Source organism: Hyla sarda, chromosome 5 (assembly GCF_029499605.1).
Source record: "Hyla sarda isolate aHylSar1 chromosome 5, aHylSar1.hap1, whole genome shotgun sequence".
Classification (NCBI taxonomy): Eukaryota; Metazoa; Chordata; class Amphibia; order Anura; family Hylidae; genus Hyla; species Hyla sarda.
Genome location: NC_079193.1, coordinates 62,936,813 through 62,960,418, shown reverse-complemented (window position 1 = coordinate 62,960,418; position 23,606 = coordinate 62,936,813). Strand labels below are relative to the sequence as shown.

Here is a 23,606-nt window from a genome sequence, read left to right as displayed (position 1 = left end):
GTGTAGACAGAGAGATACAAGTAAACTGATATTACAATAACTTGTATGAATGAGATGTACTTTGCAGGTGAACTAGATACAGTTCTCTATTCTTCAGATTGTTTAAGTCAAGAAAGAGGAGAGACGAAAAAAGGAGAGGACAAAATGGACAGGAAAGGAAAGAGAAGAGGAGGGGCAGAGGCGAGACGAGGAGGGGCAGAGGCGAGACGAGGAGGGGCAGAGGAGAGCAGAGGAGGGGCAGAGGAGAGCAGAGGAGGGGCAGAGCAGAGGAGGGGCAGAGCAGAGGAGGGGCAGAGCAGAGGAGGGGCAGAGCAGAGGAGAGGAGGGGCAGAGGAGAGGAGAGGAGGGGCAGAGGAGAGGAGAGGAGGGGCAGAGGAGAGGAGAGGAGGGGCAGAGGAGAGGAGAGGAGGGGCAGAGGAGAGGAGAGGAGGGGCAGAGGAGAGGAGAGGAGGGGCAGAGGAGAGGAGAGGAGGGGCAGAGGAGAGGAGAGGAGGGGCAGAGGAGAGGAGAGGAGGGGCAGAGGAGAGAAGAGGAGGGGCAGAGGAGAGAAGAGGAGGGGCAGAGGAGAGAAGAGGAGGGGCAGAGGAGAGAAGAGGAGGGGCAGAGGAGAGAAGAGGAGGGGCAGAGGAGAGAAGAGGAGGGGCAGAGGAGAGAAGAGGAGGGGCAGAGGAGAGAAGAGGAGGGGCAGAGGAGGGGCCAGGAGAGGAAGGAAGAGGAGGGGCGAGGAGAGAAGAGGGCGAGGAGAGAAGAGAAGGGAGAGAAGGAATGAATAACCAGATATGTGGCCTTCCCCAATGATAAAAGCCGAACAACGGGACTTCCAGAAGTTGGACCAGATCTTCAGGTCAAATTTTAATCCAGGGCTTATTGTTTGCGCCACCAATTCTACTTTGTAATGACATCATTTTACCCAAAAATCTTTGGCGAAACAGGAAAAAAAATAATTGTGCGACAAAATTGAAGAAAAAAGGGTTTGATTTTGTTGTACTTCTGGAAAAAAAACATAACTACACGCACGGAAATTAATAACATTTAAAATTGTTCTCATCTGTCCCCTATAACTTATTTATTTTTCCACGTATGAGGACTCATTTTTTGCGCCGTGATCTGAAGTTTTAATTGGTACCATTTTTGTTTTGAACTGACTTTTTGATCGCTTTTTATTCCTTTTATGGTATAAGAAGTGACCAAAAACACTATTTTGGACTTTGGAATTTTTTTGCGCCTACGCCATTGACAGTGCGGTTTAATTTACGATGTATTTTATAGTTTGGACATTTACGCACGTAGCAATACATTTATGTTTATATATTTTTTATATGGAATTTGGGAAAAGGGGGGCCATTTAAACTTTTAAGGAAGGGGTTAATGTGTGTGTTTTAAAACCTATTAAAATTTTTTTTTTTTTTTTTTTTTTACACTTTTAGTCCCATAGGGGACTTTTCGAAGGAATCATTCGATTCCTCATACAGATCATTATGGTTCCATAGAACCATATTGATCAGTGTGCTCTGCTCTCGATTGATAAAGCCTGGTCCTGCCAGGCTTTATCATTCAGAGCACCGGAGGAGAGATAAACCCTCAGGCTACCTTAACAGTGGATCTCCCCCCCCCCCCCCGCGATCGCACTACAGGGGGGGGGGGGGGGGGCGATCCTCCCCACTGGACCACCAGGGAAAGGATACAGGCACCTTTATACACAGCGATCTAAAGGGTTAATAGCCGGCCCCCAGCTACAGGAATCAGCTGGGGGCTGGCCGATATGACACCGGCTTGAGTCGGAAGCCCGCGTCATACTACGGTTACGGCCATTGGACGAGTATAGACGGCCATGGTCCTTATAAGGTTAAAGGGGTAATCTTGTAGCGAAAACCATTTTAATGTACAAACAAAATCACAGGCCAAGCACACACACATATACAACAATAATCTCCACTTACATGTGCTACATTTGATGGCCTATTAATCTGCTGTATATCAGCACTGTTTGTAATGTTCCTAAGTGTCCTTGTAGCAGGGCTCCGAAATGCCATAATATCTGGCCTTTCTGAACTTGTCGTTCCAGGGACTGATGACAGTAAACCACTTCGGGCTTCAGGGGGCAAAATACTCCCTGGCACAGGAGGAACATTTGCACATAAATTAATCAGCCCGGAGTCTTTGCCCTGAGGCAGTCTCCTCTTTGCAGTGCTCATCTGCGGGATCTCTGCGGGGGTCCAGTTCAAATTTCTCTCTTGCTTTTCAGGCGAGGAGTCATCGGAGTCATCAAACATGAGCTCCTCTTTAATCTTTGCTGCAGCGCTCCGTTTAGGTGAAGTCTCCTGATTAGGCAAAGGAGATCCTTCCCGAGATGTAACTGGACTAGATTTGGAGGAGTATCTATCATCATCGGCACTTGCATTTTGGGAGTCTCTTTCCTCCTCCTCCTCTTCCTCCTCCTCCTCTTCTTCTTCCTCATCCTCTTCATAAATTATAAGACGTGGATGATATGGCGCCTCATCTTTCTTAGTCTTCTCTCTTATTGAGTCTAACACCCAGTCTGGTGCAACTATTTTAATGTTCTCTCGTTGATAAGCATATTCATACTTTGTCTGAGAATAAAAAAAAATGACTTTAAATGTATAAAACTACATAAAATATGAAAAAAAAAATCACACAATTTAAACAGTATTTTTACCCCTTTTGGCTCTGGAACAATTAGATGAGTGCACTTCTTATTGAGACTCAGCTGACAGTCCCCACCATGAAATGTGATCAGTGCCCAAAGGGCATTTCTATCATCAGGAGAAACCTAACAAGGAGAAGAAAAAATAAATATATAAACGTAATAAAATAAGAATCAACCTTGTAAAACCGCATCTGTCAGCAACATTTACAATAAAGCTTTAAACTACAGGGCACTGTAGTGGGGTGACCACTTTTTGGAGGAAAATGGTCTGTCCATTATGCACAGCAGTATGATGCCTCCTTGGGGAAAAGCCCTCTAGTAGGAGTTTTGCTACATTTAAGCTGGCCCAGTTTATTTTACTGGCTACTCGTATCCATGAAGCCTCCAGATGGCGGTCACCAGCTCTCTCTTTCTTGGTAGCCATCACTTGTGTTAATTCCATGATGGTCTCCGAGAAGCTCTCAGCTATAAGAGATGATTCCTTAGATCTCTTCGGTAAAATGTGGCAACCTTGGTTGTCCTCCCCACATACGTCTGATATGTCCTATAACATCTCGCTGTAAGTTTGTCTCACTCTTTTGTGATGTACCTAGGTGATCGATGTAATACTTGTTGACCTCTTGCATTTATGCATGACACCCCAAAGACATTACATCATTACCACAAGCGTTACAGTGACTCAAGGTGACAGGCCCCTTTCCAAAAGAGGAGGTACATGAATAGTAAAATTTAGCTATAATATTGAGTAGACCAGAATCCCTAAAGAGTCTGCATCATTAATATGAACCTAAGTGGACAGTTGTACTGCTTACCACTATAAGCCACAAGCCAGGGCTACACTGCAACTTTTTATAGTGCTACAATCTATGACCAAAGCAACTTATTGAGTTCTTTCAAAAGAAATGCCTTATACAGATGCACATAACCAGGCACAGTCTCCACTCAAACGCCAACAAGGATCTTCCTGTAAAATGCAGGATCAGCATAGCCTCTGTTTCCTTGGTGTCTTACATATGGTGCTCACAAATGAAAACACAACGTGCACATACACTTGCATGAAGAACTTAGCTTGGAGCACTCACCTCGGACACAATACATGCAGCAGTACGTTGTCTTTATTCAGGTTGCAGGAGAAGCATACAGCAGGGAAGTGGGAAGATGAAACAAGGACGGGTGGGTTCAGCTGGTGGGTTAAGGCCCCTTCCGGTAGGTGCACATCAGACCAGTATATACAAAAGACAAGGGGAGGGATAACAGAAACACACCAAACCTAGTGCACATATTAACTCCATGAATGCCTTAACCAATAAATGTCTTAAAACCAATCTGAAGGGGTGGCAGCAAAATAATTCCTCTTGAGAGACAAAAGCAGGGGGGGGGGGGGGATGATTTATAACAATGCATTCATTTCATTATAATCATTCAAACCCAGAGGTCCTGTCGCATCCAGGTGGCTTCTTTTGTGAGTAAGATTTGCCCGTGCATTTTCTCCACCCGTTCCAATGCAATATATTTCACTACTCGGGGATCACCAGCGTGTGTCGCTGCCATATGCTCTATCACCCTCTTCTGGTCTTCAAGGAGTGGAGGTGCTCTCTGACTGGAATAAAAGGCGGATTGTTTTGCCCACATAGTAAAAACCGCCATCACATAACGCATAGACTACGTGGTCTGTCCTACATGTGATAAACTGGTGGACTTGGACATTTTAGCTCCCTAGTTTAACTGACTTTGCTTTCAGACTTTGCATGATCCACAACTAAAATTCCCCGCATGTTTAGTATCCGTAAGCCATTCTATCTTTATATTATTCTTTCTCTGGGATCGCTTTATAAAATCATGAATAGTACTTTTTTCTGTATGTTACAATGGGAGGTTCTTTTGTGATAGAAACTAAATCTGTGTCAGTTTGAAGAATATGCCAATGTTTAAGTATAGCTTTTTTGGAGTTTTCGAACAAAAATATTGCACGTTCCTCATTATCTCTTTTTTTAGGTCCTTTCAACAGGTTCTCTCTGAAGACAAATTTTGCGACCAACCTGGACTCCGATTCTTAAGCCTGCATATCAATGCCCCTCTGTGCATTATTGATCCTTTTCAGTCGGACCAATTGGCCATAAGGGATACTATCCCTGACTTGTGGGAGGTGAGAGGATTTACTGAGGTAAACCTCATGTTTACATCATTAATGTCGTTAAGATATGAAAAAAAAAAAAAAAAAACCTCTTGGAATTGCTCTTAAGACCCGTCCCAGTTAATCAAAAGATCATCCACACAGTAATAATAGTTTAAAGTGGTGGTCTAAAGGGTTTAATGATGTAAAGATAGCTTTTTTTCCAAAAATAGCTAAAAAGTTTTTGCAAACGAACAAGATACTGGTGTACCCATCGACGTTCCAGACAACTGATTAAACCTTTGGATATTAAATTGGAAGTGGTTATTAGTGAGGATAAACCATGCTGAACTCAATAAACCCCTGTGACTTATCCGTACTCGTGAGGAATTCCTTGAGAGCCTATATACCTGCATCCTGGGAGATGCGGGCATACAGGCTCTCTACATCCACAGATGCCAACGCAAATCCTGGTTGCCACACAAGCTTTTCAAGTACTGCAATCACATCCCCCATATCTCTCACATATGCGGGGATGTGTTTCAGTAAGGGGGCGATCAATCATTCGATATAGCTGGACAGGCCCTGGGAAGCCTATCCCCTGCTACAATTGGCCTCCATGGGGGGGGGGGGGGTTTATAACCCCTTTATGTACCTCTGCGAGGATATACCATTTAGGTTTAGTTAGAGTGTCAGATAGCAACTTCTCAGCGATTTTAACAGTAATACCTTCTTTAGTATACTTCCTTAAGTGAACACGCAATTTTTCCATTGTTTTCTTGGTAGGATCGTGGGCGAGCTTCTGATACACCTCACGGCTATTTAAAATTGTTTTAAAGATTCTCTCTCGTACTCTTCCAATTCACCCCCCCACCTCCCTTATCAGCTTTAGACACAACTAGGTCCTGCCTACTAGCTAGTCAGCTCAAAGCCTCTCTCTCTCCTTTTCAGATACATTACTATGTGTTCTCGGATAAACCAAGGCTTTCACTTCCTGACAAACTGACTTGTAAAATAAATATATGGGGCTCCCTGGGTCTATGGGGGGGGGTTATTATATCTTGATGGATTACCTCCTGAAAAAAAACTGAGAATGATCCCCTGGCGACACATGGTGATCCACATCCTGAGTGGTAGAATCCCTTACTATGCTAAAGCCTAAAGGGCCAATCACACAGGGGACATCTCCTTCCCTTTTAAATGGTTTCTGTGCCACCAACATTTTTATTAGATTTTATGCTATGCGCTGTGGACATTTTTTTTTAGGTTAATCTTCCTAAATGATTTAATACAGATCTTCCTTGAAAGTCACAAACTGTTCATTCAGTCCGATATTTAAACCTTTGATTAAGGCAGACACGCAGTCCTCACTCAAAGAAACATCTGTCAAATGTACTACAAGATCTTCTACCGCCACGGCACCATCTTCCTCTTGGAGGTTCTCCTCAGTTGGTTTTGCCTTCCTCCTCTGCAGTGTTCCTCTCCGGGTTTTACCCCTAAAGGGTGTCTGTTGTCACTGCATACCGCTGGACCTACAGCATTCGTATCGGGATCGTCTGAAGGACTTGATTCAGACTTGGTGGTGAGAGTCTGATACTCTGGTTTTTTTCTTTGTATTCAATCCTTTTCTTTAATCAGGATATTTATTACTCTTGCGGGGACGATCTTTATTCCAAGTGAACACCTGCCCAATCTCAGACTCTCAGAAATGTATCTCTCTTTACTTCTTTAATTGTAGTTTGTAATGTGGCAATTTTTTTCCCTAGATTGGACGTGACTGATGAATATTGCTGCTCTGTTAGGTGCGAGCGCCTGGATGCGACAAAAACTCTGGGTTTGAAGGATTACAATGAAATAAATGCACTGTTATAAATCGTTCCCCCTGCATTTGTCTCTCATGAGGAATTATTTTGCTGCCACCCCTTCAGATTGGTTTTAAGACATTTATTGGTTTAGGCATTCACGGAGTTAATTTGTGCACTAGGTTTGTTGTGTTTCTGTGATCCCTCCCCTTGTCTTTTGTATATACTGGTCTGATGTTCACATACCGGAAGGGGCGTGACGAAGTGCAAAGAGCACGATAAGGACCATTGCCCCCCGGATGAACCCACCCCTCCTGATTTATTCTACCCACCTCCCTGCTGTACTCTTCACCTGCAACCCAAATAAAGACGCTGTACTGCTGCATGTATGGTGTCCGAGGTGAGTGCTCCAAGCTTAGTTCTTCATGCAGGAGCAACTTAATGAGTTGTATGCAATCTCGCAGACCTGAAGTCCTACAAAAAATTGCAGGGTTAATCTGGCTTCAAAGGGGTGGTGCTGTTCATGGAATAAATTGGCTGCTTTTCTATTTCTGAATAACCTCTTTAAAAAGGGGTACTCAGGTGGAAACCATTTTTTTTTTAAACTGGTGCCAGAAAGGTAAACAGATTTGTAAATTACTTCTATTAAAAAAAATCTTTACCCTTCCTGTACTTTTTAGCGGCTGTATGCTACAGAAGAAATTTTCCCTTTTGAATTTTAGTTTTTTTTTGTCTTGTCCACAGTGCTCTCTGCTGACATCTCTGTCCTTGTCAGCAACTGTCCAGAGCAGCATAGGTTTGCTATGGGGATTTTCTCCTGCTCTGGACAGTTCCTGATACGCGCATCAGCAGAGAGCACTGTGGACAAGGCAAAAAAGAAATTCAAAAAGAAGAGAATTTTCTCTGTAGCATACAGCTGCTAAAAAGTACTGGAAGGGTAAAGATTTTTTTTAATACAAGTAATTTACAAATCTGTTTAACTTTCTGGCACCAGTTGACTTATAAATATAAGTTTTCCACCAGAGTACCTTTTTAGGCACACGATGCGTACGCAGTTAGCACTCCATTCATTCTCTATACGGTTATCAAGCATTGCTCGGAAGCCCCATAGAGAATGATTGGAGCGATGAATATGTACACATTGTGCACTCTGTTCATTCCTGGGAATATTATTCCCGGTCTTGGGAAATAGTGGCGCTCGCACCCCCACTGATAAGATTCTTGTGATTGCAATTCCCCAATCAATTGGAATATAATCTTCATTCATAAGTAAATCATTTCTATGAGCGCAATAGGCTGCAGGATAACATATAGTGGAAACAAGAGTCAGTTTTTGGTTTTTCTTACTAAATATTAAAGGGTGAGACATCCATAAAATGTTATGCACGTATGTATAGTAGCGTTTGAAGACCATATGACTTTCTACACCAGTTCATTAATAAGGCATCACACATGTACGTACCTGAGAAAGACAAGCAGTAACACCAAAAAATATCTGTCCCGATTCTGGAGAAAACCCATTCTCACTGATTATTTGCATTAAGGAATAAATATGAAAAATGCATAAACCTACTGCAGCTACTTCGATTCTCCATTTACCTATGTCATGTATGCAGAATAGACAGTCTCTTCATACACAAGTTACTTAGAGTGGCTGGGCGGTATGACCAAATGTGGGCATCACAGTATTTTTTTTTATACTTTTGGCGGTTCCACTGTATAACGGTATTTCCTAAACCCCCCCCCCCCCCAATATCAGCCCACATCCCCATCGGGGTAAATACATATCACCCGCATGCGCTGCCCTCCTCGTCCTGTTTGTTGCGGCCGCTGGCGCTGACACTCTATAATGTGCAGTATCCCTATGCCCGGGCTGCAAAAGGTAAACAAAATAAACTTTAACGCACCTACGTCAGCCTTACGCTGGGGATGGGAACGTTGGACAGCCGTCAGCCAACTCCTTACATGACAGTGGGCTCAGCCTATCACTGGCTGAGGTAAAACATCGCTGCGGCCAGTGATAGGCTGACGGCTGTCCGACGTTTCCGTCCCCAGGAAACAAGTGAGGCCGGTACCGGACCAACGGGAGGAGAGTTAAAGTTAATTTTGTTTATTTTTTGCAGCCCGGGCATAGGGATACCGCATAGTATAGAGCAGTGGTCTCCAACCAGCCGTTGGCTGTCCGGGCATGCTGGGAGTTGTAGTTTTGCAACATCTGGAGGTCCGTAGGTTGGAGACCACAGGTATAGAGTGTCAGCGCCGGCGGACGCAACAAACAGGACGAGGAGGGCAGCGCATGCGGGTGATATGTGAGTACTACCCTGATGGGCACAGCACTGGGCTGGGCTAATAATTAATTGGGGGGCAGAACAGCGCTCGCAGGTCACATAGGATTATTTCCCCGATGTGGGGACAGCGCAGTGCTGGGCTGATAATACATTCATTCCCGAGGGGGAGGGGCCAAACCGGTATCGCGGTATGGGTGAAAATTCATATCGTGCAGCACAAAAATTTCGGTATTTGGTATGAACCGGTATACCGCCCAGCCCTAGTAGGGATGCAGCAAATTTTCAGCAGCCGAATGAAAATATACACCGAAATGATCGAGAAGTGTGGCTTACAGTAGGGCGCATGGCTTGTGTGCCAATGGACTCTAGCAAGTTCGGCCTGCTATACAATGCATATCATAAGAATCATGCGTTAACCCCCCCATAGGCTAGTGTAAACAGCATAATGACCAGGTTTTACCCTCTTACACTGGGGTTAAAGCAGGATCCCTATGATATGCATTGTATAACAGGCAGGTTCCTGGAAAAAGACGTTTTATTTAGCGTTATGCAGTTCAGCCTGGATTCCTTTATCCGCTTGACATCCTTAATTTTAGTTTCCGGTCCAACACTACTTATCTGCTAAAGACAATTTCTTTGTTAAATAAGTCTCCAACAATAAGCTTATCCGAGGGATGTGTGGGGAACCTGACAGCACCTCCACAGGAGAAAGGAAGCATTACACCGTGGCCTCTGCAGTAACCTGGCACCACCACCAACTAAACTGGAATAGTGCCAACTGCTTCCAGCCATTTACTGTGTATACACCGGAGTCATAACTAACAGCTAATCGGCAGGGGTAACAGGTGTGGGCACCCCACCAATCAAAACCGATTACAAATAAAACTGTTCATTTTCCATTGTCACAGCCTTACCATTCACCTGACACTGCTTATAACATGGCAGCGGGTCTCAGGAGTGAGACCTGGTGCGACAAACTTTTGACATTACTGGACGACATGTCAAAGATCTTTCCAAATGACAGTTAAGTACAGTGGTCCCTCAAGTTACAATATTAATTGGTTCCAGGACGACCATTGTATGTTGAAACCATTGTATGTGGAGATCATAACTCTATGGAAACCTGGTAATTGGTTCTTAAGGCACCAAAATGTCATCCAAAAATAGGAAAAAGTGAGGATTAAAGAAAAATAAGTAGATAACTAATATAGATAAAGCAAATCCTTACATATAAAAGTAATAAAGATCTGCTGGGAGCTGTAATCACTGTCTAGGTGAGTGTTTTCCAACTAGGGTGCCTCCAGCTGTTGCAAAACTACAACTCCCAGCATGCCCGGACAGCCAAAGGCTGTCCGGGCATGCTGGGAGTTGTAGTTTTGCAACAGCTAGGGGCACCCTGCTTGGGAAACACTGGTCTATGTAGAGGACAGGAGCTTCTTCAGGGTCCTATACAGTACAGGCAACGTCCTAAAAAAATAACAAGGAGTTGCCCTTACCTGGTGTCCAAAGGAGCAGGTAACCCTGGTACAGGTAAAGAGTACAGAACATGTAATACCTCCCTGTACTGTAGGGGGCGCTACCAGACACCAGTCAGTACAGACCCTTCAGTAGTACAGGTGTTTTACCAGTAAAATGCCCATTCTGATTAGTCAGTTCCTCCAGTTGTGACACGTTTCACAGATCTGGACTGTCTGTACATTGTATGTTGAGTCTGGTTTCAAGTTACAATGGTCCAGAATAGACCATTGTACTGAAACTATTGTATGTTGAGGCCATTGTAAGTTGAGGGATCACTGTATTTACGAACACATTCAATGGTTTGGAATCTTCAGTTATCCAGATGCCCAACAACAAGGACAAACTCTTTCCATATACCCCTTTTGGGGAATAAGGACATCATAAAAAGGGATGTCCCAGTACTGGCAGACCTGAATTACAATGGTTGCCTTTCATCTGAAATCTTGAAAAAGTCCAGATATGGCTTTCCCAGCAATAGCAGCAAACCAAACATAGGCCCCCTAACATCCAATTCAGCCCCTATAACAGATCTAGACTTCATGACCGGATCCTGAAATGTAGAATTTGTGTAACGTGAACCCATGGAAAGCATTAATAAAGTAATAATAACAATAAACCACTTAAATTGGTCATTCGAAAAGGATACGGTAGACGGGCTCCACACCGAACAGATAATAGGACCCAGGAGGGCTGTAAATGGAGAAGAGAAAAAAAATAAAAAATAAAATAAAAGAAATTTAGATTTTTTTACAGGACACAGAATGTGGATCACGCAAGTGTTAGGCTAGGTTCACACTACGGAATTTCTGAATGCAATAGCGCTTTGAAATTGCAGGCAGAAATTCTGCTTACTAAAATGTACTGTATAATGTCTAGCACAGCGTTTCCCAACCAGGGTGCCTCCAGCTGTTGCAAAACTACAACTCCCAGCATGCCCGGACAGCCTTCGGCTGTCCGGGCATGCTGGGAGTTGTAGTTTTGCAACAGCTGGAGGCCCCCTAGTTGGGAAACACTGTGCTAGACATAGGTGGGTGTAAGGAAATTGCCCATTGTCCCCTATGACTACCTCTAAGGCAGCTTTCTATTACTGAGCAGGCTCTGTTGAAACAAAATGTTATCCGCTGTTGTCAACTAATTTCATGATACTGGCCATAGCAAATACTACCCGAACACCTTCCCCCCCAGATACCACATAATAGGAGGGTTAGAACAGAGCTTTAATATCTTGTCTGGAACTTCTTGTTACAGTAGAAGAGAACATAACATGGTAGAGAGCCAGAGGCAAAGCTCCATGTGACAGCAGCACCCGCGCCGTTCTGAGCCATAGGAAAGAGCATTAATTTCTGGTCACGTAATCCAACATTTTATTATTGTGGAATACATTCACATCGCACAAAGTAACAATACAGAAAGTCTGGTCAGCACACAGCCGCAGGACATCCATCTTATTCCCAGTGCGGGGATATTGGTGTCCACGCCATCTTCAGCAGGTGTAAGTGATCATATATAGCCGACACCCTGCGCTGGAATTGGAAACATATGTTACCGTGTCCCTCCAGCGGTTTACGAAAAGTGACTATAGGGCGGTCATTTTCCTAAATAACTTTTATTCTAAATTCGATACCAGAATAGTTTACCAAGCGCCCGTTCTCCACGCTGTATATAGTTCTGCGCTATAAGATGGAGCTTCCCGTTTCCTCATTCATAGCACCTACCTCCAGCACAAGACCTAGGGTAATGTCATTTTACTGCGCTGCATCGTACCCTCTGTCTCCTGATGCACAGGAGGAGCATGGAGAACGGGCGCTCGCTAAGCTGTTTCGGCGCAGAGTTCAAAGTCAAAGTCAGTGCTGCACCATAGTCATTTTCCATAACAAAGTTAAAGGGGTACTCCGGTGAAAAACTATTTTTTTTTTATTTATTTTTTTTTTTTAAATCAACTGGTGCCAGAAAGTTAAACAGATTTGTAAATTACTTCTATTAAAAAATCTTAATCCTTCCTGTACTTATCAACTGCTGAATACTACAGTGGAAATTATTTTCTGTTTGATACACAGAGCTCTCTGCTGACATCACGAGCACAGTGCTCTCTGCTGACATCTCTGTCCATTTTAGGAACTGTCCAGAGGAAAAGGAAATCCCCATAGCAAACATATGCTGTTCTGGACAGTTCCTAAAATGGACAGAAATGTCAGCAGAGAGCACTGTGCTCGTGATGTCAGCAAAGAGCTCTGTGTTTCAAAAAAAAAAAGAATTTCCGCAGTAGTATTCAGCAGCTAATAAGTACAGGAAGGATTAAGATTTTTTTATAGAATTAATTTACAAATTTGTTTAACTTTCTGGCACCAGCTGATAAAAAAAAAAAAAAAAGTTTTCCACCGGAGTACGCCTTTAAAGGGGTACTCCACCCCAATAAATCTTATCCCCTATCCAAAGGATAGGGGATAAGATGTCTGATCGCGGGGGGTCCCGCCGCTGGGAACGAACAAACTTGGCTCTGTCACGGCCACGCCCCCTCAATGCAAGTCTATGGGAGGGGGCGTGAGACTTCACGCCCCCTCCCATAGACTTGCATTGAGGGGGTGCGGCCTTGACGTCAAGAGCGGACCACAAGAGCCTCCGGCGCTGCACCCGAAGCTCTAAACGAACACCGGGTGCAGCAGGGACCCCCACGATCAGACATCTTATCCCCTATCCTTTGGATCGGGGATACAATATCTAGGAGCAGAGTACTCCTTTACATTTCCTATGGCTGTATGTAACAGAAGCATAAACATCAAGGCCTCTTTACAAGGATTCTGGGGCATGGGGGAATAGCGTGTGGGTGACCATAGGCGGGTCTGAATTGGGGTCCGGCATGTACCTTTTAAGATGCCACAGTCACCACTGACCGCAGCATATAGGGGTTGAACATCCAGGATTGGAATTATCTCTGATCCTAGCTGGTAACCACCATGCGAGCAGCAGATTAGCCCTCAGAACCCTCTCCTTTCTCTCTTTCTGACATTTATTAATATGACAAACGTTAGGAAAGGGTTACAAGGGTATTTTCAAATACAAAACTTTCCGATTGAAAATATGGGATAGAAGGTAAAAAACCTTTAACGTATAGTAATCTCTTTTTCTATAGTTTCCCGGAAGAAGAGTCGGAGGAGGACTTGTAGTTCAGCCAATATTTTATTCCGGTTCAGTCACAGATACAACTTAGGCCAATGGGCCGTTTTACGCTCACATGGGCTTAATCAGGACCTATAGGTCCGGGTGGTGGACTGCGGTTCACACTGCCTCCTGGGACTGTGTATGCAGCAGTGCCGAACTTTCTTTCTATCTCTACATATGGATTTTGTTTCCATAGTTTCCTACATAATCCATGACCACACACTGGCCAAAGAGGAATCTCATCTTCCATTCTGCAACATCTATGAACCTATTGCTGTACATAGCGTAAATTCAGAGGAAATAAAGTAACAAAGACATAAATGCTGATGCCCCCTACCTTAACAATAGGAAGATCAAAGACCTCTCGAGCCTCTCCAACTTCAGGATTGTCGCCATCTTCTGCAATAATGTGTGTAGCTAATGCATTGTAGGACACTTCTTTTGCTTTTCCAGCTTTCAACAGCTGTATAACCTACAAGAACAAGGTTTACAATGCATCAGTGCAACCCAGTGCTGAACTTTGGAGCATACCCTAGAATACAACAGAAATGTGTGGGCTAAGTGATTTACTCTTGTTTTCTTTTCTTTTACCGTGAATTGCCTTGATTTTACAATGTGGTTATTTGCATAGCAATTTTTATATTTTTTAAACTGCAGAGAAAACAACTTATCCCCTATCCACAGGATTGGGGATAAGTCTCTGATCGCTGGGGGTCCAAACGCTGGGACCCCCCACGATCTCCTGCACGGGACCATGGCTCTGCCGAAGCTATCCCGTGCAGGAGGCGTATCGGCCGCAACATGACGTTGCGGCCGACACCCCCCCTCCATGTATCTCTATGGGAGAGAAGCGGGGAGGCAATGTTCGCGCCTCACCCATAGAGCTGTATAGGGAGGGAGCGTACTGTCAACATCACTGAGGATAGGGGATGAGTTGTTTTCACTACAGATGTCTTTAAAGGACTCGTTTTGTTTACGCACTTTTTCTTCCCTTCTAAAAATCATAAGGGTCCATTCACACTATGGAATACTTTGGCGGTAGGACTGCGCTGTCACCATTGACCGCTATGCAGTGCTCGCAGAATTCCACACAAAGAATGAACATGTTCATTCTCCGTGCGGAACAATTTCAGAGGCGGAAATGTCTGCCACTGAAATTCCTCAGTGTGAACGGGTCTTGTGGAAGACCCATTCACACTGACGGTAATGTTCACTGCACGGAATTCCACAGTGTGAACAAACCCTAACACGTTCAAGTTTGCACCTACAGACCCATATAAGAGTTTGTTTTTTGCGTCACCAATTGTACTTTGTAATGACGTCACTTAATCTGCAAAAAAAAAACTATTTTGTGGGGTGGAATATATGATTTTTCCGTATACGGGCTGTATGAAGGCACGTTTTTTGCGCCGTGGGCTGTAGTTTTTATTGGTACCATTTTTGTTTTGATGGGACTTTTCGTCAAAGGTGATTACATCGCAATAGCCCCGATCAGGGCCGCTGAGCTGCCGGGATGCTTTCAGTTTCAGTTTAGACGCTGTGATCAATTTTGACAGCGGCGTCTAAAGGGTTAATGCCAGGCATTTGCCCAATCGGTGATGCCCAGCATTAACCCTGGGTCCTGGCTGCTGATAGCAATCGGGACTCACCGGGTTTAACCCATGCTCAGCTCGTGAGTGTGCTTTAGGAGGAAGTGTGGCTCTCTGCGCGCCCTGAGGACAAATGGCTGATAAGTACTGGAAGGATTAAGAATTTTTTTTTTAATAGAATGAATCTGTTTAACTTTCTGGCACCAGCTTATTTTTTATTTTTTTAATAGTTTTCTACCAGAGTACCCCTTTAAAGAGAATCTGACAGCAATTCATCTGTACTAAACCCTAGGGATCGACAGATATAGTTTTTTTAGGGCCGATACCTATAATCGGGGGAGGTTAGGGCCGACAGCCGATAACTTATACTGATATTCCGGTATAAGTTATCGGCTATTTATCCCCCCGCGACACCGCTGCAGATCATAGATTTAAAGTGGGCGCTTTAAATCAATGCACTGCAGTGGCTTTTGAGGTGCCATAGACCGCCGCCACCCGCTTCTCTCCCCCTGCCTGTCCAGGGGTCCTGAGACCTATCACCGCCACCGCTCCCCCCGCCGCGCCTAGCAGTGCCTCCAGCTGTTGCAAAACTACTACTCCCAGCATGCCCGGACAGCCGTTGGCTGTCCGGGCATGCTGGGAGTTGTAGTTTTGCAACAACTGGAGGGCCTCAACAGCTGGATTACAGGATTTTGATAAAACCTACATTAAAACGGTTTCCAGACGAGGTCCTTGACTTAGTACTAAATTATGGCCTAGTCTATTCCTGATAGAATCTAGTACATCTAATACACATACATGGTTACATCACCCAGGCACATGGAGATGTGGACATAACCATTGCATCACATGTGCACACATCAGGGGTGTGGAAATTTTATAAAAAACTACTTGTCCACGGGACTAAAATGGAGCAAAATCTACTTGTCCCTCATGACGACCCACTTGTCCCGGCCAATTTTCGCTTTTACGCTCTGATTTTTTCCTCCTCGCCCTATAATAGCCATAACTACCTACTATAATGATACCTTTTAATTTTTCAATAACGTATTCTCTGAACCAAAAAATATATATATATTTAGGGAAGTGAAATTGAAATAGTAAAAGATAATTTTGCAGACCTGGTGTTTTTCTTTTCTGCGCCATTTACCTTGTGGTTGAGGTAACATGTTAGTTTTATACTTTAGGCGCCTGATTACAGCAATACCAGATTTGTATCGTTTACGTCGTGTTTTACTAATTCTGAACTTTTTCTAATTTTTTTAATTGACATTTTTTAACCCCTGTAGCTTTATTTTTTTTCCGCATACCAGGCTGTATGAGGGCTCATTTTTTGCACTATAATCTGTTTTTTATATCAGTACCATTTTGGCATTGATCTGACTTTTTAATCGCTTTTTAACTTTTCTTTCTGGGATATTATAAAAATTGCAAATCTGTGGTTTGGTATTTTTATTACATTTACCGTACGGGATACATAATGTTATGTTTTAATAGGTTGTACAATTACGCACGAAGCGATACCAAATATGTTTATTTTTATTATGTTTACATGTTTTTATATAGGAAAAGGGGGTGATTTGAACTTTTAACATGGAAGGGGTTAATGCAGCGGTCTTCAAACTGTGGCCCTCCAGATGTAGCAAAACTACAACTCCCAGCATGCCTGGACAGCCAACGGCTGTCCTGGCATGCTGGGAATTGTAGTTTTGTAACATCTGGAGGGGCACCGTTTGAAGACCATTGGGTTAATGTGTCTTTCAAACTTTTATTAAAACTTTTTTTTTTTTTTTTTTTACACTTTATTAGACTTATGAGGAATCATTAGATTCCTCAGACAGATGAATAGATTCTATTGAACTCTATTAATCTGTGTGCTCTGTGATCCATTGATAGAGCCTGGTCCAGCCAGGATCTATCAATGACAGAGAGGGACAGGAGGAAGCAGAGGTAAGTCCTCCGGCTACCTCCATAGTGGATCGCCCCCCTGCGATCGCCCCCCTAGCCCACCAGGGAGCATTCACATGTCCCTTTAGACCAGTGGTTCTCAACCTTTTCGGCGACCGTACCCCCAAGGCCTGAAAGTATGTCCACGGGTACCCCCTCACGCGGAACTTGCGAGCGAGGGGTACCCGCAGACAAAAGGCGTGTTCTTACCTTTGTACTAATGCATCCCATCTCCATCTTAATCCCCTTGTGCTATTATTCCCCCTCCGTCTTACTCTCCCTGTCCCACAATTCCCACCTCCCTCTGATTCCCTTTTACCATTATTCCCCCTCCATCTTTATCCCCTTGTGCCATTATTATCCAATATGGTACAAGGGGATTAAGATGGAGGAGGGGGAATAATGATACAGGGGGATTAATATGGAGGGGGGGGGGGGTTGATAATTCCCCCCTCCCTCTGATCCCCTTTTGCCATATTGGATAATAATAGCACAAGGGGATTAAGATGGAGGGGGGGATAATCAAACCCCCCCCCCCCTCCTCCATATTAATCCCCTTGTGTTATTATTCCCCCCTCCCTCTGATCCCCTTTTGTCATTTTCTCCCCTCCATATTAATCCCCTTGTGCCATTATTATCGGATATGGCAAAAGGGGGATCAGAGGAAGGGGGGGAAATGGTGCAAGGGGATTAAGATGGAAGGGGAGAGGGGAGTAATAAAGCACAAGACATAAAATTTCAATGCCTTGTGCTTTATTACTCCCCCCCCCTCCGCCATTATCCCTCTCCCCCTCATCTTAATGCCTTGTGCTCCGTCCCATACAGTGCCCCCCCCCTCCCCTCTGTGCCATACAGTTCCCCCCTCCCTCCCCTCTGTGCCATAGAGTTGTTTACCTGGCGTCCTGTGGTCCCGTTGCCTGCTGCTTCACGGGATGTTCCACAGGGCCGCACTGACGTGTGACGTCCCCCTGCGCTGTGCGGCAACTCCGCGCAACGTCAGGGGAGGCCACACGTCTCCCTGGCAACCACGCAGCTCACTTACAGTAGCCCCGGCCGCATCTCTGGCCGCGCTACTGTACAGTGAGCTGCCGCGGCGATGCGCTGACAAATACTGGCCAATGCATGGCCGGTATTTGTCAGCGTTTTCGTGTACCCCAGGTTGAGAACCCAGGCTTTAGACACCGCTGTCAGCTTTGACAGCAGCGATCTAAAGGGTTAATAGCCAGCCGCGGCGATCGCCGCATGCTGGCTATTAGCGGCGGCCCCCGGCTACTGAGAATAGCCGGGGGCTGCAGAGTATGGAGCGGGCAGGAATCCCGAGCCCGCTCCATACATACTGCAGAGCACCGCATACAGTCTCCCCGTGCAGACGCGCCTCCTCCCCTCAGCTCTCCGAAGCTACAGCTGGGGGGAGTGAAGCCAGAGGACGCAGGTCTGCACGGGGAGAAGTAAGCCACGCCCCCTCATCTCCCCCGCACCTCTGCAGAGCAGGGGAGAGAGAGACATACACAGCTTCTCATCTCCCCTGCTCTGCTTCGGATCTGCAGTCTGTATGGAGCGGGCTCCCGACTCCTGCCCGCTCCATACAGACTGCAGATCCGCCGCACTTGTCAGGTCCGGCCCTGCTTGCCCGAAGCCGGGCTAAGGGCCGGACAAATTCACCTGCCCGGCGCCCATAACTGCTTGTCCGGGGCGTCGGGCGATAGAAATTCCACATCCCTGCACATACAAGTATGCAACTTCTTTGTCTCATACACTACGGGTAAACAGTACCTTAACAAATCTTACAGTAATTGTAACACTACTTCGGTAGTATATTTAGCCTCATGCAGTCCTTGTCGATGCCAATATGTAGGCTGCACTTCGAATTCGTTAAAAACAAGGATTAGACGACACATCTCCGATGCTAAAAATGATCAATACAATATTTCAGCCCTGTCGAAGCATTTCAGGGATAAGCATAATGGAGATGTGTCGGCCTTACAAATAAATGTAATTGAAAAAGTTACATAGTTACATAGTTCGTACGGTCGAAAAAAGACATATGTCCATCAAGTTCAACCAGGGAATTAAAGGGTAGGGGTGTGGCGCAATATTGGGGAAGGGATGGGATTTTATATTTCTTCATAAGCATTAATGTTATTTTGTTCCAGGAATGTATCTAATCCTGTTTTAAAGCTGTTCATTTTTCCTGCTGTGACCAGTTCCTGAGGTAGACTGTTCCATAAGTTCACATGGTAAAGAAGGCGTGTCGCCCCTTGAGACTAAACTTTTTCTTCTCCAGACGGAGAAGTTAGGAGTAAGAAGTAGAAGTTAGAAGTAATATTAGAGGTGGAGACCTGAGACGTAAGCTGTTGAACAGAGAGTCTTACTGGATCTTTTTGTTAAATACAAGAGAACCTGTAGGAATGAATTTAAGACACGATTTGATTTTGACATACTCATTTTCTATGTTAGGCTCTCTGTTCGATAGCTTCCCTCTCTCCAGGCTATTCTACTTCTTTGTGGCTATTTTTATTACCATTGATATTGTATGTTTCCGAATGCCCACAGATATTATATATGCCTGGGGGCTTTTCAAATACGTTTGATATGGTTTGGGATGTTGACTTATCCATTTCCATGTTTTCCATGTCTCTGAGTGTGTATTTTTTCCATGTTTTTGTATGAGCTTTTAACTTTGTGCTGTCACACACACGTGACCATATTTTTGTACTATTTAAGCTTGTTCTTACAGGGATGTGGAAATCCTATAGCCCGACGCCCGGGACAAGTAGTTTTGGGCGCCGGGCAGGTGGATTGTTTATAGATTCAGCCCTGTATCGGGCTAGCAGGGACAGACCAACGTCCCCCTTATTTTTCTTTAATGTCGGTGTGAGGTGCAGGAGCCGATGGAAGTCTATACCTCACACCAGCTCAGAGTGTATGGAGGGGGGGCGGCCTCCAGCTGACTGCAGAGCCCCCTTATCTCCCCTCCCGGAGGATGCAGCTCTATACAAGAAGGCACAGCAGGGGGAGAGAGAGGACGTAGACAGCTCCGTGCACAGCTCCATCCCCCCACACACAGCTCCCCCCTCCCCCTCCCCGGCTCTGTCTAGACAGGACCTAATCCACCACGGGGCGGTTGCTTGTTTGCACGGGGAAAACACAGAGCAGGGGGGAGGGGAAGGACGGAAATCTCACCTCACACGGCGGTGACTACAGCTCTGATGTCCACTCATGGCCGGATCAGGTGAGGAGACCGAGAATACAGGCGGCGGCAGGAAGGGTGGTTGTATATGTAGGGTGTGAGTGTATGTGTGATGTGTGTATGTAATGTATGATGGGGGGGCAGCGGCAGGTGTATGTATGATGTGTGCATATGTATGGTGTATATCAGTGTTTCCCAACCAGGGTGCCTCCAGCTGTTGCAAAACCACAACTCCCAGCATGCCCTGGGGATGCTGGGAGTTGTAGTTTTGCAACAGCTGGAGGCACCCTGGTTGGGAAACACTGGTGGATATGTATGGTGTGAGTGTATGTGTGTATAATGTCTAAGTGTGATGTGTATGTAATGTATAATGTGTGTATGATGTCTAAGTGTGATGTGTATGTAATGTATAATGTGTGTATGATGTCTATGTGTGATGTGTATGTAATGTATAATGTGTGTATGATGTCTATGTGTGATGTGTATGTAATGTATGATGTGTGTATAATGTCTGTGTGTGATGTGTATGTAATGTATAATGTGTGTATGATGTCTAAGTGTGATGTGTATGTAATGTATAATGTGTGTATGATGTCTATGTGTGATGTGTATGTAATGTATAATGTGTGTATGATGTGTGTATGATGTCTATGTGTGATGTGTATGTTATGTATGATGTGTGTATAATGTCTAAGTGTGATGTGTATGTAATGTATAATGTGTGTATGATGTCTAAGTGTGATGTGTATGTAATGTATAATGTGTGTATGATGTCTATGTGTGATGTGTATGTTATGTATGACGTGTGTATAATGTCTAAGTGTGATGTGTATGTAATGTATGATGTGTGTATAATGTCTAAGTGTGATGTGTATGTAATGTATAATGTGTGTATAATGTCTAAGTATGATGTGTATGTAATGTATAATGTGTGTATGATGTCTATGTGTGATGTGTATGTAATGTATGATGTGTGTATAATGTCTAAGTGTGATGTGTATGTAATGTATAATGTGTGTATGATGTTTAAGTGTGATGTGTATGTAATGTATGATGTGTGTATAATGTCTAAGTGTGATGTGTATGTAATGTATAATGTCTGTATGATGTCTAAGTGTGATGTGTATGTAATGTATGATGTGTGTATAATGTCTAAGTGTGATGTGTATGTAATGTATAATGTGTGTATGATGTCTAAGTGTGATGTGTATGTAATGTATGTATAATGTCTAAGTGTGATGTGTATGTAATGTATGATGTGTGTATAATGTCTAAGTGTGATGTGTATGTAATGTATGATGTGTGTATGAGGTCTAAGTGTGATGTGTGTGTAATGTATGATGTGTGTATAATGTCTAAGTGTGATGTGTATGTAATGTATAATGTGTGTATAATGTCTAAGTATGATGTGTATGTAATGTATAATGTGTGTATGATGTCTATGTGTGATGTGTATGTAATGTATGATGTGTGTATAATGTCTAAGTGTGATGTGTATGTAATGTATAATGTGTGTATGATGTTTAAGTGTGATGTGTATGTAATGTATGATGTGTGTATAATGTCTAAGTGTGATGTGTATGTAATGTATAATGTGTGTATGATGTCTAAGTGTGATGTGTATGTAATGTATGATGTGTGTATAATGTCTAAGTGTGATGTGTATGTAATGTATAATGTGTGTATGATGTCTAAGTGTGATGTGTATGTAATGTATGTATAATGTCTAAGTGTGATGTGTATGTAATGTATGATGTGTGTATAATGTCTAAGTGTGATGTGTATGTAATGTATGATGTGTGTATGAGGTCTAAGTGTGATGTGTGTGTAATGTATGATGTGTGTATAATGTCTAAGTGTGATGTGTATGTAATGTATAATGTGTGTATGATGTCTATGTGTGATGTGTATGTAATGTATGATGTCTGTCTGTGTGTGATGTGTATGTAATGTATAATGTGTGTATGATGCCTGTGTGTGATGTGTATGTAATGTATAATGTGTGTATAATGTCTGTGTGTGATGTGTATGTAATGTATGATGTGTGTATGATGTCTGTCTGTGTGTGATGTGTATGTAATGTATGATGTGTGTATAATGTCTAAGTGTGATGTGTATGTAATGTATAATGTGTGTATGATGTCTATGTGTGATGTGTATGTAATGTATGATGTCTGTCTGTGTGTGATGTGTATGTAATGTATAATGTGTGTATGATGCCTGTGTGTGATGTGTATGTAATGTATAATGTGTGTATAATGTCTGTGTGTGATGTATATGTAATGTATGATGTGTGTATGATGTCTGTCTGTGTGTGATGTGTATGTAATGTATGATGTGTGTATAATGTCTAAGTGTGATGTGTATGTAATGTATGATGTGTGTATAATGTCTAAGTGTGATGTGTATGTATGTAATGTATGATGTGGGGGGGCAGCGGCAGGTGTATGTATGATGTGTGCATATGTAATGGGGAGGTTGTCACGGGCGATCAAGAGAAGGCGGAGCTACTGAATGGGTTCTTTAGTTCTGTATACACTATGGAAAAAGGAGCTGACATTGGCCAGGTCAGTGCTGGTAACACATCATGTATTGTACTGAACTGGCTTAATGTAGAGATGGTACAAGGTAAGTTAAGTAAAGTAAATGTAAGCAAATCTCCAGGGCCGGATGGACTACACCCAAGAGTTCTTAGAGAGGTAAGTTCAGTAATATCTGTACCCTTGTTCATGATATTTAGAGATTCTCTGGTGTCTGGTATTGTGCCAAGGGACTGGCGCAAGGCTAATGTGGTGCCAATCTTCAAAAAGGGCTCTAGGTCTTCGCCAGGCAATTATAGACCGGTAAGTCTAACGTGCATTGTGGGTAAATTGTTTGAAGGACTTATAAGGGATTACATACAGGAATACATAGGGGATAATAGTATTATAAGTGATAGCCAGCATGGGTTTATTAAGGATAGAAGTTGTCAAACCAATCTAATTTGCTTTTATGAAGAGGTGAGTAGAAGCCTTGACAGAGGAATGGCTGGGGATATAGAGGGGAGCTCTGTATATATAGAGGAGGGGCTGTGTACATAGACGGGAGCTCTGTATATAGAGGGGGGCTGTGTATATAGAGGGGGGCTGTGTATGTAGAGGGGGGCTCTGTATATAGAGGAATGGCTGTGGATATAGTGTTTCTGGATTTTGCCAAAGCGTTTGATACTGTCCCTCATAGACGTCTGACAGGTAAGTTAAGGTCTTTGGGTTTGGAAACTTTAGTTTGTAACTGGATTGAACACTGGCTCATGGATCGTACCCAGAGAGTGGTGGTCAATGATTCGTACTCTG

At 43.8% G+C, this 23,606-nt stretch overlaps 1 protein-coding gene across 1 annotated transcript in view; it reads right to left on the bottom strand.

Moving 5' to 3' along the window:
* PAXIP1 (PAX interacting protein 1) overlaps nt 1-23,606 on the bottom strand; it is a 59,621-nt gene that overhangs the window by 21,239 nt on the left and 14,776 nt on the right. The window contains exons 2-6 of the mRNA XM_056519598.1: nt 13,886-14,020; nt 11,036-11,079; nt 8,046-8,109; nt 2,678-2,791; nt 1,941-2,591 (exon numbers count right to left, since the gene is read on the bottom strand). Coding sequence (XP_056375573.1) covers nt 1,941-2,591; nt 2,678-2,791; nt 8,046-8,109; nt 11,036-11,079; nt 13,886-14,020 — 1,008 coding nt within the window. The remainder of the gene's footprint in view (nt 1-1,940; nt 2,592-2,677; nt 2,792-8,045; nt 8,110-11,035; nt 11,080-13,885; nt 14,021-23,606) is intronic.